Source organism: Phocoena sinus, chromosome 7 (assembly GCF_008692025.1).
Source record: "Phocoena sinus isolate mPhoSin1 chromosome 7, mPhoSin1.pri, whole genome shotgun sequence".
NCBI classification, from domain to species: Eukaryota; Metazoa; Chordata; class Mammalia; order Artiodactyla; family Phocoenidae; genus Phocoena; species Phocoena sinus.
This window is the reverse complement of record NC_045769.1, coordinates 98,274,564-98,288,958: the sequence shown is the minus strand read 5'-3', so window position 1 is coordinate 98,288,958 and position 14,395 is coordinate 98,274,564. Positions and strand designations below refer to the sequence as shown.

At 41.4% G+C, this 14,395-nt stretch overlaps 2 protein-coding genes across 9 annotated transcripts in view; one reads left to right on the top strand and one right to left on the bottom strand.

Annotated features, from left to right (window-relative positions):
• NCKAP5 (NCK associated protein 5) overlaps nt 1-14,395 on the bottom strand; it is a 992,075-nt gene that overhangs the window by 176,578 nt on the left and 801,102 nt on the right. For all 8 annotated transcript variants that reach the window (XM_032638276.1, XM_032638275.1, XM_032638280.1 and 5 more), the window contains one exon: nt 8,379-8,417. In XM_032638276.1, coding sequence (XP_032494167.1) covers nt 8,379-8,417 — 39 coding nt within the window. The remainder of the gene's footprint in view (nt 1-8,378; nt 8,418-14,395) is intronic.
• On the top strand, nt 13,119-14,214 carry LOC116757015 (ribonucleoside-diphosphate reductase subunit M2-like). The gene is given in 3 exon segments (XM_032638284.1): nt 13,119-13,256; nt 13,259-13,727; nt 13,730-14,214. Coding segments are annotated over 3 exon segments (1,083 nt in total). The 5' UTR covers nt 13,119-13,127.

Genomic DNA, 14,395 nt, shown 5'->3' with positions numbered 1-14,395 from the left:
CCACTGTCTGATAGAATTATTATGTTCAGGGAAGACCTACTTGAAAAAAAAAAAAAGCACCTTGAAATCAGAAATGCATTAATCTAGCATGTTATTTTTGAAGATGGTAAATCTCAGCAATATAAAGTCAATTTAAGTTTCCACCTATATATTTGGCTTTTTCACTGTCTTCATAAGAGCAATCATAAAGCACAAACCACAGGACAATGTTTTTACAGTGGATAGAGATATGATCAACTAAAGAAACTATCACTTTTTTTTTTAAACGTCTTTATTGCAGTATAATTGCTTTACAATGGTGTGTTAGTTTCTGCTTTACAACAAAGTGAATCAGTTATACATATACATTGTTCCCATAGCTCTTCCCTCTTGCGTCTCCCTCCCACCCTCCCTATGCCACCCCTCTAGGTGGTCACAAAGCACCAAGCTGATCTCTCTGTGCTATGCGGCTGCTTCCCACTAGCTATCTACCTTACGTCTGGTAGTGTATATACGTCCATGCCACTCTCTCACTTCGTCCCAGCTTACCCTTCCCCCTCCCCATATCCTCAAGTCATTCTCTAGTAGGTCTGTGTCTTTATTCCCATCTTACCCCTAGATTCTTCGTGACCTTTTTTTTCCGAGTCTCTCATACAGAGTGAAGTAAGTCAGAAAGAGAAAAACAAATACCGTATGGAAGCTTCCTCTGTCGTTTGCGGAAACGAGTTGAAATTCTCAATGCGGCTGAGTCAGTGATGCATTTAGACGGGGTGAAGCAACTGTGGAGGGAAGGCTTACAAGGCCACTTGAAACTTGCCCATCCTCTGAACTAGTGGATTTCCATATCTTTTGGGGTGTTCTGGTCTTAGTGTTGGGGAAGAAGTAGAAGAACCGTACCTCAGCATCCCCTGAGAGCAGCTCTTTTGGATAGTTCCAACACCAAGGAGCTTTCATGAGGGGGGCTGACATGCGGGAGCTTTAGGATGCTCTAGAATCCCACCCAGAAGCTGCCTTCCAAGTTAACTTGTGATAAAGACAGTACTTATACTGACATGTCTACACCCTCTTTGGTGGGGTTCAAGGAACACCAGGTAGAATAAAGCCCCAAGGCAAGGTTCTTCAAAAGCTGACCCTTTTCTACATTTCAAACTTTATCTTACACGATTTCCTGATTTGAAAAAAAAAAGGTTTCTGCTCTTACCATGCTCTTACCCTGTTCTTTAACAAGGGTCTACCTGTTCTTGAAAGCACCAGGCATTCTGCCTCCTTCCCCCTCCCCGACCTCCCTTCTGCTTCTCATCCACCTCCTTCTTCTGGTCCAAGTTTGGCTCTTCGGTTGACAGCCAGTTCAAATTCTGCTTCCTCTCCCACGCCTTTACCTGGCACCCTCCGCTTTCATCTGCTCCCTTTCCTGAACTCCAGTAAGCCCTCGATGCCTCTTCTACGACATCTAGTTAATGTGAGATACTGCTCTGTGTTGATTTGCTTTCAGGCTCTGGACTTATCTTGTCAATTAGATGACACGCTCCTCCAAAGGCATGAGGAGATACTCACAGAAACACCAGCACGAGCATATCGTTCTGACATTTTTCTCACCACCTAGCACAACACCCCAGAGAGCAGTAGGAGCTTGATAAAATTGTGTGCTGATTTTGTTAAAGGGGTTAATGATGATGAGTTCTATTCTCTAACGATGGTGTGATAAAGAGAGTTTTAAGTTTCTCAACACTGCTAGTGTGTCTACCTATGTATTCTGAGGTGGGGCAGCTACAGGCCTCACTTAAGGCTCTGCAAGCAAGACAGGGTGCCAGTCCACAGCTCTGCTCCCCAGGACCTAAACAGCAGTCACAACGGTGAGTGCGCCTGGTTCATACATAACCTTGGGGCAACCTAAGAGTGCGGCTAGAGAGAGGTCTAGCTTCCGAGGCTTTACCTGAGATGCATCATCGTTGCCAGGCTTCTTCATTCTATTTACAGGAGGCAAAGAGGCAGGCCAAGCTATAGCTCAGTGCACAGCTTACACTCACTTCACCTTTTTAGCTAAATAAGGAAGCTGATGAGTAGGATGGTTTCAACTGACTGCCGCCTACAAATGCAGAGCAGAGCAAAGGAATGCCATGTCCAGATGGGGCAACCAGGGTGCAAGCTGTAGGAGGGCAGCAGCTGTAAAAGCAGGGGCAGGGGGTGTGTGCATGCCATTTAGCAGAGGCTGTTTTGGGGGCCTAGGCACTGCTCAAATTAAAAGGCTAAATTTGCTGTCTTTATTTAGAATTCAACCTCTGTGTCTCGCTAATGCTACTTTTTGTTCTTAGCGTGTATATAACACTCCCTGCTCCCAAACGCTAATTGTTTTCACTACTGCTAATTAAGCAATTAATAAAACTTGACTGTGAGGTAAATAAATATTAATAGTACCTATTGGGTGGGAAAACACAATCATTCTCACTTGCGGCGGCGGTGGGGGGGATGGAAACAGAAGCATATGAGTTTGGATTTGCAAGGAGAAAGGAGACTTGTAAGGAATACCAGCAACAGTTTTTAGTAGCAAAACTGAGAATAACTTGAAAAGATTTCTTCAGATGGGTAAAAAAAAAAAAAAAATCAATATATTCTAAAGCAAGTTTTTGTACCAGTGCCCAAATGTCCATGGCCATTACTGTTACTTAAGGCAGTAAAAGTTCATCAGCAGGAACACACTTTATCGACCTTGAGAACCGTTCATCACGCGTGGCTCACCTCGATCAGCACAGAGCAGAGGGGGGAATGGAGGGCTTTAGGAATGTGACGCTGCTCTTACGATCACTGACCAACAGAACTGAGCTGGACAGAAAATGTGTAGATATAAAAGAATATTCTGTGTTGTTTTAACATTCTTGTTTTCTTCACTCGAGCTCTGGATGGTTAAGTGATGCCAGACAGCTGTCATCCCAAGAAACTGTAATCAAAGCCATGTGTGTGTGCCCATGTGTACACACAGAAACACAGCCAGACTGGAGAGATGGAAAGAGAGAGAGAAAAACCACAGTTTCCTTGACTACTAGGCAGAGTGTCAGCAGGCTGTCTGTGCTTCCCCTGGGCTCACCACGAGAACCCGCTAACATAAAGGCCCATATGACATTTTGAGGCTGGGTGCAAGAGCCACTGTTCTAATGCTGTCGATTATAGACGGGAGACTATACTAGACTATGCCCCCCAGGTAAGGCGTTACAAGCTAAAGAACTCTCCTGTTCAGAGGCCAGCCTCTGAGATCATGGCTCCCAACAGGGGCTGGACCATCTGCCCTCATCCACAACCTTTTTCTTTCTCTGCTCCCTAGTATGTCTCAGGCCTCAAGGGGAGGACCCCCCTGAAAATATAAGGTTGTGTCTTTTGAAAGAAAAAAGGGGATATGTTGTCTAATGTTATCAGGAAGAAAAAATGCCAAAGAGTTGACTGCATTTCATCTCACGTAAGCAAGTATAGTGGTCTTTGGGTTCAAGGAAATAGCCCAACCTGTTTTCTTTGCAATCTGCATGCCACTCTCAATTGAAACAAAGTAAGGCATTACAGCTGGATGCCAGGGGAAAATATACTGAGCGCCGTGATGCTACTGGTTTAAAAGGGCCCTGTGTATCTTAATGATCCCAAACCATAACTTCCCCGGAGGATCCACACATTGTACTCCTGACAAGTTTCACCTGTGTTTGGGGCTGAAAGAGATTCTGGCTTCACTGCTGTGTAGTAGTTATGGAGTATGGTTACTTTATGCATTTAGAGCAAAACCATTGCCAGCTCCAGGTTAAAGGAAATTTAGGGAAATGCTGGTTGATTAGAAGCTCGATATATACTGATATTACCACTGGAGTACTGTTGATTAAATTTGATTTTATCATGTACAATGATATTATACTGGTATTCCTATTTCAGAGGCAGTGTGTATCATGGGAACATACTGGATTGGCAGTTAGGAGGCCTGGGCTCTGGTCCTCATTACCCACATGACCTTGAGGAAGTAACTTATTCTGGTTACGCCTCAGTTTCCTCACCTTACAGGTAGCTTCTGCGCAAAACCAGGCTTTCAAGACAAGGCATGCCTCAGCTGCTTCATGAGATGGCTTGTCAAGGGCCACCTGAATCCTTCCCTTAAGCTTACTGGACACCACATCCACCAGCCTCTCCCAGTCACAGCCCTTCTCAGTGTCTGTCACTGATATATCCCTATCTCTTCTAAGAATGCTAATACTTCTGTAAAAAGAAAAGGATTACTGGAAAAGGCTGGTCACATCTCAGACCAACCAAGGACCTCAACATCAAATACTTAAAAAGGCAAGGCAGGTAACATAATTGTATCACTGAATCAGGCCAGTTCTAATCAATAGGAAGTGGTGAATCTCGTGGCAAACTGAATACTGCAAGCCTTCATCCAAAAGGCATTCAGATGAAAACATTCTTAATCTGGGTGATGGCTAAACAGTTTATGTCATTACAGTGAATTGAGCCTATTACCAAAGCTAGTTGACAAGCTCAGGGTTAAATGTTCACTAAGGTCCCTGGCAGTTGGGAAATTCTGGGGTCTAAAATAAGACTGATTCTTAGAAAGCTTGATTTGGAGAAATCTCCAAATTTAGAGTCACTTTTGACTCCATGCATGTCAGATCCTGGACATCCTTGCTAGCGAGGACTGGCGATGCTTCCAGAAGTTTTAAGAAATCTACTGGCTTCCTTGCCCTTTTGTTTTATTTCCTGCAATCCTATGTAACTAATCATTGGGTTTCAACCCATCTGTTGATTTTTATAGCATCTCTTCTGGTATGCCAGAAAAATACCTTTTTGGTTGCCCAGGGAGGAGGATATGAAGTCATGGCAGATTTGCCTTTGTGTCATAACAAATGATACAGTCCAAATTTGTACCGAATGGTACAAAGGGTAAGGGCATGGAGTGGAGTGCAGTAACCCTAGGTTAACATACGGGCTTTGGCACTTCTAGCAATTGGAACTATGGGAAATTGATTTCCGTAGCCCTACCTCACAAGATGGCAGTGAAAACAAAAACAATTCAGTGCATTTAAAATGCTGGACATGGGGTCTGACTCCTTGGTAGTGCTAAGTAAATATAAACAGACTCTCTTCGAGGAAACCAGATCCTACCCACGCCATTGCTACACAAGTGGACCCAGATGGCCTGACCACACCTCCCACAAGGGAAATATGTAGAAGTTGGGAGTTCTTTTAGCTTCAAGCTACAAAATTGTGTTCTGCTGCTATCTGGTTGGCTGTACTGCTAGATTCCACCATACAAGGGCCTTAACCCATGTTGGCAAATTAAAAAACACCATGAATATCTGGCGATTCTAAAGAACATGAAGGTAAGGCTGAGGTTGTTGATATGCTGGAAAATAACTCCAGGGAAAAATGCTTTTCTTCCAAGTTTGGTGTTAGTGGCAAAAAAGGAAAAAGGAAACAAAAAAAGAACCTAGGAGAGTAACATTTTCAGTGAGTGTAATTGTCTTAATGAAGATAAAATATATTTCAGACAAAAATATGAGCTTAGCTCAGGTTATTGATTTCACTTGCACTTATAGACGTGGACCTATGATTTGGAGGCATAAGTGGAAGTGAGCTGGGTTTAATATTGTCATTTTAGCGTTATTGATCTAAAGGAGGGACAGTCAGCTCTCTTAAGAGAACTCGCAGATTTCTGAGATAAATTGAATTACTTGACTAGGACATGATATGTACATTTAACAGAAGCTGCTAAATTTACGGAAATAATTTTTTTTCTACCAGCATTTGGAAAGGAAATACACTCTGTGACTTCAAGATGCTTATCTGAGCCAATTCCTGGTATGCCAGAAAAATACCTTTTTGGTTGCCCAGGGAGGAGGATATGAAGTCATGGCAGATTTGCCGTTGTGTCATAATAAATGATACAGTCCAAAACGGTATGGTTATGACTATAATTTTACCTCATGGATTTTATGTGTGTGTGTGACTTGGATAAATCACTCAAGATTTCTGTTTTTTACTCTGTGCCAGCTACATCCCTCTTTAGAATTAGGTTTCTCAGCTGCTTTCGGAGAAACCTCATTTTATTTCCTATATTGTGCTCTTAATTAAAAAGAAATGTTTGTCTTTTTGTAGCAATTCTACAGTCTCTAGAAAAACTGGGAAGTGCATGTTTCTGCAGAACATGGTTCTTTTGGAATCTCTGAAAGCCCAGGCATCTTTGCCTGCTTCACAGTATCCCTGAGGTATGCTATCTCACAGTAGCACATCTTTTTGTGTCTTACTGCTTAACTGTACCAAGGCAGATTTATCTGTTTACTAGTTACTACTTGAATTTGTGTAGCTATTTTTTGTGGCTGACCTGAAAGGTCCCATTTTCCTTTATATTGTACCAGACAGCTTTCTTGTCTCTTTTCTGAGGCACCATTAAAAAAGACAGGCATGAGAAGTCTTTCAACAGTTACACACAGAGCTGCAACAGTGCCCCTTCATTCCTTAGGTTTGTAATTAAATGAGTGTCGAGTTTCCAGCAGGAGGAAAGCAGCTGAGAAATTAAAGCCTTTGAAAAAGAAATGGCATTCAAATACATTGTGACAGAAATCATGAGTTGCCCTTCAACATCTGTTTCGACCCTTCTTCTACAATAAGGTGACAATCAATTTTCAGCTGGGCACATACCCAGAATAAAGATTCCACTGTCAGCTTCCTTAGGTGTGGATGTGTGATTAAGTTCTGTTCATGGAGATATAAGTAGGGAGGTGTGAAAACTTTTGGAAGTTTCTCTTAAAAGACAGCAGGTGTGTGTCTTTTAGCCTCTTCATTTTCTTTGGCTTTCATGTCTTCCTGATGGCTGAAATGTGGATGTGATCACTGGAGCCAGGGCAGCGATTTTGGACAATGAGGTAACCCTGGAAATGAAGGCCACATCCTACAGAATAATAAGATGGAAGCCCGGATGCCAGGAACCCTATCAACTTTATGGAGCAGAGTCATCATACCAGTCACATACTGTCCACCTGTAGATTTAGATCTGAGAAATAAATAACTAATTTTATTTTATTTTATCTGATTTAAGCCACCATTATTTTGGATCTCTGTTACTCACAGTGGAACCTAATTCTAACCTAATAAATGTGCTCAAATCTCTCTATTTATGTAGTTTAATGTAAAATCTGAATCAGTTAAAATCATTTGTAGCAGGAAGCATGATATTTTGACAGAAGTAGTTCGGGGAGAGAATCTAGCAAAAATATTATTCTAATGCCTCTACAGTATACATTTAAAATAATATTTATTTAAGTACCTTTAAAATTGTTTTCAATTAAAAAAAATCAAAATGTCATAAATGATTTTGCTCTCCTTAGCCACATCCTCCTGAACATGCCACATGATCTAAGATTTTCTTTTAAAGAGGAAATCTGTCTCACAGAGAGGTAAATCAGAATAAAAAAATTTGAAGGAATCAGAATTTAGCCTCTCAGACACATCATGGAAGGAGATGCAAAAGGTTCAGTAAAATTCACCAAACCTGCCAAATTTGGGCAACTTCCTGCATTTACCCACTCTGCCCCAATAACATGATCTAAAGGCAGAATAAGAAGATGACAAAGGAGAAGGTATAGAAATTTCAGGCTGAGAAATCACCATTTGTTGTTTTCCCTAACTTTATGAGTAACTGACAAATATAATTGTATATATTTAAAGTGTAAAACATGATAATTTGATATACATTACATGGTAGAATGATTACCAAGATCAAATTTATTAACAGAAAATTATTAACACATCCTCATAGTTAATTCTTTTTTTATTTTGTGATAATAAGGCTTAAGATCTACTCTCAGCAACTTTCAAGTATATAATACCACCATTTGTTTTATCTTTACCACAAACGTGTTCCTGGGGGAACAACTCTATATGTTTCGTTTTATAGGACGACCACAGCAATTCTGGGAAGTAGACATTGTTATCCCTATTTTACGGAAGAGGAATTAAGGTCCAGAGAAGTTAAACAAACTTCCTAACCTCAAAGATCTCTTGCTGAATTTTAGGCCTCTGTTAATGCGGCCCATCACAGGCTATTCATTTTATAGGAGTCAGAGGAATCCATCAACTTATTTAATGTTTGCATTTACTAAATAAAAATGATAGGTTTGCTACCCATCTGGGTGGGCCCATGGAAATCTTTCATCTTCAAAAGGCTTTCTATTACTTTCCCAAGAGTTTAAATTTTATGAATTTATTGGTCATTGATGTTACTGCATATGCCATCTAAAACGCACACAATTTTAACCTAAGTGAATAAATAGAAAAGTATTGTAGCTATCAATCATTGTTTCTGTTAGTCTGACAATGTGAGTTCCAATCTATTCACATAAGTACTTTGAAAATAATAAAGCCAGAAAGTGACCTACCTTTTGAGTGAGCAGAGCTTGCACAACTTGGTTGGCTACCTTTAAAAAAATAAAGAAAAGAGTTGCCGTTTATAATAATGAGACTTTATATGCACGGACTCTAATTTATCAATAAGTTTCCCACAGCTTACTATAGCTAATTAGCTCCTTATTTTCCTCTTTCCTCTAGCTCCAGAGGACCTGATTCTTTTCATAATAAGCCTTTCCTTCTAGGTAGTACTTCGCTTTTTCCAAAGGTGACCTTGTTGCTAATTAAGATGGTTAGGCTGGAAAGATCATTCATACCTTGACTCTCACATTTCCATATTTGGAAAAGTAATATCCTTTCATATGTAAAGTACTTTAAGAAGGCTAAAAAATGATACAGTGTAAAACACGATCCCAATTATCTGTATACGGTTTCTACACTGCTGATTTACAATGTCCTTTGCCTCTCCTTCCTATTCTTTTGTTGTGTGACTATTTCACTGCTTAAAATTACTTGCAATAGGGGTAGGTGGAATGGTGGAGAATAGGGGCAACTCATTCTTTCCTATACGCTCTGCTTTCCTACTCCACATCTTCTTTTATGCCATCCTCTTGTCATTGTTACCCGTGATAGAGTCTGATAGTTGTTTACGCTATCCCCCATTTGCCCCTTCCTCCTAAGTCACAAACACTGATTTTTTGGCTGGACACATCCAAATACATTTCCCTGCCTCCCTTGTCACTGTGTGACAAACTTCTGGCCAATGAGTTTTTAGCAGTCTATTTTCTTGGACTTATAGGCAGTTTCTTACAAAAAGGGGGCTCATCCTTCTTTCTTTTCCTAGCTGGGATATGAAAGTGATGGCTGGAGCTTCAGCAGCCACCTTGACAATGGAAGTCACACATTAAGTATTTTGGGGCAGAAAAATAGGATGAGCCTGGTCCTGATGATGCATGGAGCTGCACTGTCTATCTCTGAACTGGTATATGAAAGAGAAATAAAATAGGCACTGTTATGTTGAGTTTCTTCTAATATACAACCAAATATAACTGTCACTAATACATTGCTAGAACTCTAATTTTCTTCAGGTATCAGGCAGCTTGTGACAGTAGGAGAAGCTGGGCCCCTCTCAGCCCAAGGAGGTGAATCTTGATTAATCTAAGCCAGTGTTGGTTATTCCAGTCCCTTTCAGCGACTGGCTTAGGAGTGGGCATGTGACACAATTCCAGTTAACGGCCATGTGAAAAACCGATAACATGTCCATGATATTTCAAGAATCTGGCATTTTCTCCAGATAACCATTCATCATTTCTACATGTATTTACACTAAGATTTCTTTTTCACCTGCAGGTTTCAAAAACACTTCACAAAGAGTCATTAAACTTCACCACAACCTTGAAATTATGTACCCATATGGCTAATATTGATAAAATTACGGTAGATAGGTGAATTATGTGGAATGTTTTAGTCAATACATACATAAACTACAAACATTTAGTGTGATAAATGAAACTGACAGCATTAAAGACCAAGTCAGGATATTTAAATATCTTAAATATAAGGTATTTCTGTTCGTTCATTTATTCAATATAAATTTGCAGAGTATCTATGACTGGGATGTGTTCTTTCATTTCAAAGAGAACATAGCTGGTAGGAGGTTGGCAGTAACACAATTATAAGTGTGATAATCGTGTAATCATGTTACCAATCATATTGGTAATTCTCACATTCAACCTAAGGCTGAGGACCACACTTTTATCTTCTCTTTCTCTTCATAACAAATGTATTTCTGATGATGCGGAACTGTGTGTGCTCATTTCTCTGTCTAGTATAGGGGAACAGATTATGGTAAAAATGTTTTCATGTTTGTTTCTTAACTCAATATTGACAAAATAGCATATCCTTAATGACAGTGAGCCACCAGTAAGCCTCACTGAAAATTAAAATACAGGCTGCAATCAACTTGTGGCTAGCAGACATCTACACCACAAGCAGTAACTGACTAGAATCAGATTACCTATAATTGGTTCATTGAACTGTATGCACAGGAAGGATTTTTTTCCCTATCAGAATCCTTTTCAAATTTATATTGTTGACATTAAGTAAAAAAGAAAGGCCTTTCATTGAAACTAACTACAGTTTTGAAGAAAAAGTATTCTTAGGTATTTTGCTTTTTAGTCCAGCCCAAGTTAAAGAAGCATATCTAAGAACTATCATAGTCCAAAATAAATTGTATTTTCCGTAACTGGTGCCATTACTTTTTCCTTCACTACTTTATTTATACATGATCACAGTGGTGATAAATGTTATTCGGCCGACACAAATTGACCAATAGCATAATCTTGAAAATCTTTCAGTTTTTAAATGTTCATTTCAATTTGTAACTGTGAATTTAAAGTCAAACGATATACCATCTATTTTATTCTTGAAAATTAAAAAAAAAAAAAGAAGAATTGAACTATTCATGCTGCTTAAATCAGGAACAATGTACCAAACTTAATTTATACCATAAATAATTTAATTCTTTTGGATAGCAAACTTTAGATTTGATTTACATTCTCATAAAACTGCCTAATATCAATGTTTTCTTTTCTTCCTCCGAACTGGTCTCTCACTTAAACCAGTCTGTGGCACAGTGGTCGCATAAAATAGCTCTCTACATGATTTAGCAGGAGTCATAAACGAATACCTTATCTGTAAGAGCCTGTAGCAGTAAATATGTTATATCTTTGCGATCCAATATGTTTGCCCTATAGGCTTATAGACTCTATCTCTGATACAGTTCCTTTTGGCACGTACTTTGGACAATTGTTTGCTCTACCTGAAAACTGAACAAAGATATACGAATGCATTGTTTCTTTACCTACTGACATGGGGTTCTATTACCCAGAAGGGCTCACAGGTTCCTTGCAGAAAAGCAGGCATGTGATACACATGCTTTCCTTGGTACTGTCTCTAACGATAGTTTCCTGGGTTTTGTTACTACCTTTAACAGCTCAGGTTCCCCGATGCATCAACAGAACAACTGTTTGGAGCTTGTGCCTGCAACCTCTAATAGGTTCACAAGATGATCCCTGGAATGGGCCCCTGCCCTCATCATAGCATCTTGCCCTTAGCACTCAGGTTGCAAATAATCACACCCTGGCAGGCCCAGCTAATGAGAACAAATACCTTCTAGTGTCAGCTGACAGCTTTCCTCTCCAAAGAAAGAAAAAAGACCAGCTGGGCTGGGCCATGGGGACCTGAGACACACTGAGCAAAGGTGACAGTCGGTCCTTAAGCCCCTGGCTTGTTTGACAACCTCCCTTAGGCTCTTTGTGGAAACCTCCCTCTTTGAATCTAGAAGAGAAGCAGGGGTGTGGGCAGCGGGGCAGCCGGGCGGGAGGAACAGGGGTGCCAAGAAGAGCGGCCAGGTACATCTCTCCTTTCCTCTCCGTAAGAATTCTCTCAGACAAGCCAGCTCCTCTGACACTTGGCTCATCTGTGACCCACACACATCTTTGTTCTTCTTCCCTGTCAGATGAAGAGGGATGGGGGAGGAGGGCAGAGAGAGGAGAATCAGGGCTGCAGAGTTGTCTGTTGCTTTATTGCCAAACAGTCCCTGAGGCTGAATGAGTTTATTCCAGAGGGAGCCAATGCTCACTACATCCTGAAGACTGTCGGGGATGGGGTCCAGGGTGGGGCGCGTAAGGTACTCAGCGGACACCATGCTTAACGGTCCTGTCCTCCTGCTTGGTGGCCCTGCTCTCACCCTTTTATGCGCTACTTTATCATGCCAAGCCACTGTCATGTCAGCAACGTAATGTACAAACCTGGTCGCTAAAGCGCGCCTTTTGGGAAATGTGCTTTGGAGAAGTTTTCTCTGCTTCTGAGCTTGGTTTACTGTAGGAAGGCAGCTGGGGGCAGGTGGGAAGAGCACTGGGGCAGAATCACAAAAAAGACCTGGGTTCAAATACTGCCTGTGTTGGTCATTCACTGATATGTATGGGGGTGGGGAAGCAACCTGATTTTTCTCATCTGTCAAGCAGGGGAACCGTCTGCCTCTAAAATTGTGAAGAAAAGCATGAGATGATAGACATCATCAGAGAAAGCACCTTGGGCAGTACCTGATCAAAAGCAGTCACCCCAAAAATGTTAAATCTGAATCCAATCATTCAAACTTCAGAAACTAAAACACATTTTCAGGTAAGCAGTTAAGGAAGGATGGTTTGAGAAGAAGGGCTTTTATCTGTAAAGGGATGGTGTGTGTGTGTGTGTGTAAAATACATGTATAAATAAAAATCACTAAGCACCTCAATATGTTCATTTCCCAGAAAATAACACTCAGTACAAAAGGGACTGAAGAACACTTCAAATTTACATTTTATCCACCTGTGTATGTTTCATGAAACCCATTAGCAAGGAAATAACTTACATGAGGCCTTACCTTGTTAGTTTGTCTAATTAGTATGAAAAGCCTTGAAAAGAATTTCCAGTTGGCATTATTACTGCATTCAACTACCCCTTTGAGAGTGTTCTCTTACAATGCATGGAAATGGATTGTCTACCCTCATGCAATTAGTTACAAAATGACAGGCATGTGTAATCAGGGGCCGGGATTCATGAATACAGAACATTTGTGCTGCTCACAGGTAGTTCTTTATTGCAGATCCCCTCTTTGGCAACAGTTAACCTTCTGCACTTAAGGACGGAGGGCCCAGGACCTGCACGCAGTCCCACCTGGCATCCCGCCCGCCACCGTGGCTGGCCTGCATCAGCAGCATCTCCTCCAGCTCTCGCCTATGAAGGGGCTCAGCCTGGCGGACTGGGAGGACACTCCCCCGTCGCTCAGTGGGACCGCAAGGAGGATCTGCCAGGAGCCCGCCGAGCCGAACCCTAAGCCATCTGCCCCCAGGGTGGAGGATGAACCACTCTTCTGAAAGAAACCCCCCGCCGCTTTGTCATCTTTCCTAACGAATACCGTGATGTTTGGCAGATGTGTAAGAAAGCGGAGGCTTCCTTCTGGACAGCTGAGGAGGTGGACCTTTCCAAGGACATTCAGCACTGGGAAGCCCCGAAGCCTGAGGAGAGATGTTTCACTTTGCGTGTTCTGGCTTTCTCTGCAGCAAGTGATGACATAGTAAGTGAAAACTTGGTGGAGCGGCTTGGCCAGGAAGTTCAGATTACGGAAGCCCATTGTTTCTATGGCTTCCAAATTGCCATGGAAAACATACGTTCTGCAATGGACAGTCTCCTCATTGACACTTACATTAAAGATTCCAAAGAAAGGGAATTCCTCTTCAACGCCACTGAGACAATGCCTTGTGTAAAGAAGGCGGCAGATTGGGCCTTGCGCCGGATCGAAGACAAAGAGGCTACGTACGGAGAACGTGTCGTAGCCTTTGCGCAGCGGAAGGAATCTTCTTTTCTGGTTCTTTTGCATCGATATTCTGGCTCAGGAAACAAGGACTGATGGCCGGCCTCACATTTTCCAATGAACTTATTAGCAGAGACAAGGGTTTACACTGTGATTTTGCCTGCCTGATGTTCAAACACCTGCTACACGAAACTTCGGAGCAGACAGTCAAAGAAATAATCGTCAGTGCAGCTAGGGTGGAACACGAGTTCCTCACGGAGGCCCCGACAGTGGAGCTCATTGGGATGAATTGCGCTTTGATGAAGCAGTACGTCGAATTCGTGGCAGACAGACTTATGCTGGAGCTGGGTTTTAGCAAGGTTTTCAGAGTAGAAAATCCATGTGACTTTATGGAGGATATTTCACTGGAAGGGAAGACTAACTTCTTTGAGAAGAGAGTAGGCGAGTATCAGAGGATGGGAGGGATGTCCAGTCCGACAGAGAATTCCTTTACCTTGGATGCTGACTTCTAAGTGAACTGAAGATGTGCTCTTATTTTGCTGAGTTTTCTTTTCTTCCTTCTCATCAAAAGAGAAAAAGATCAGCTACCTGAATGGTATTAAACGGCTATACCATAAATTGCCCATAATTTTCATTAACGGCATCTTTAAAACTGTGTAGCTACCTCAAAATCAATCCTGTTAATGCCAGTGG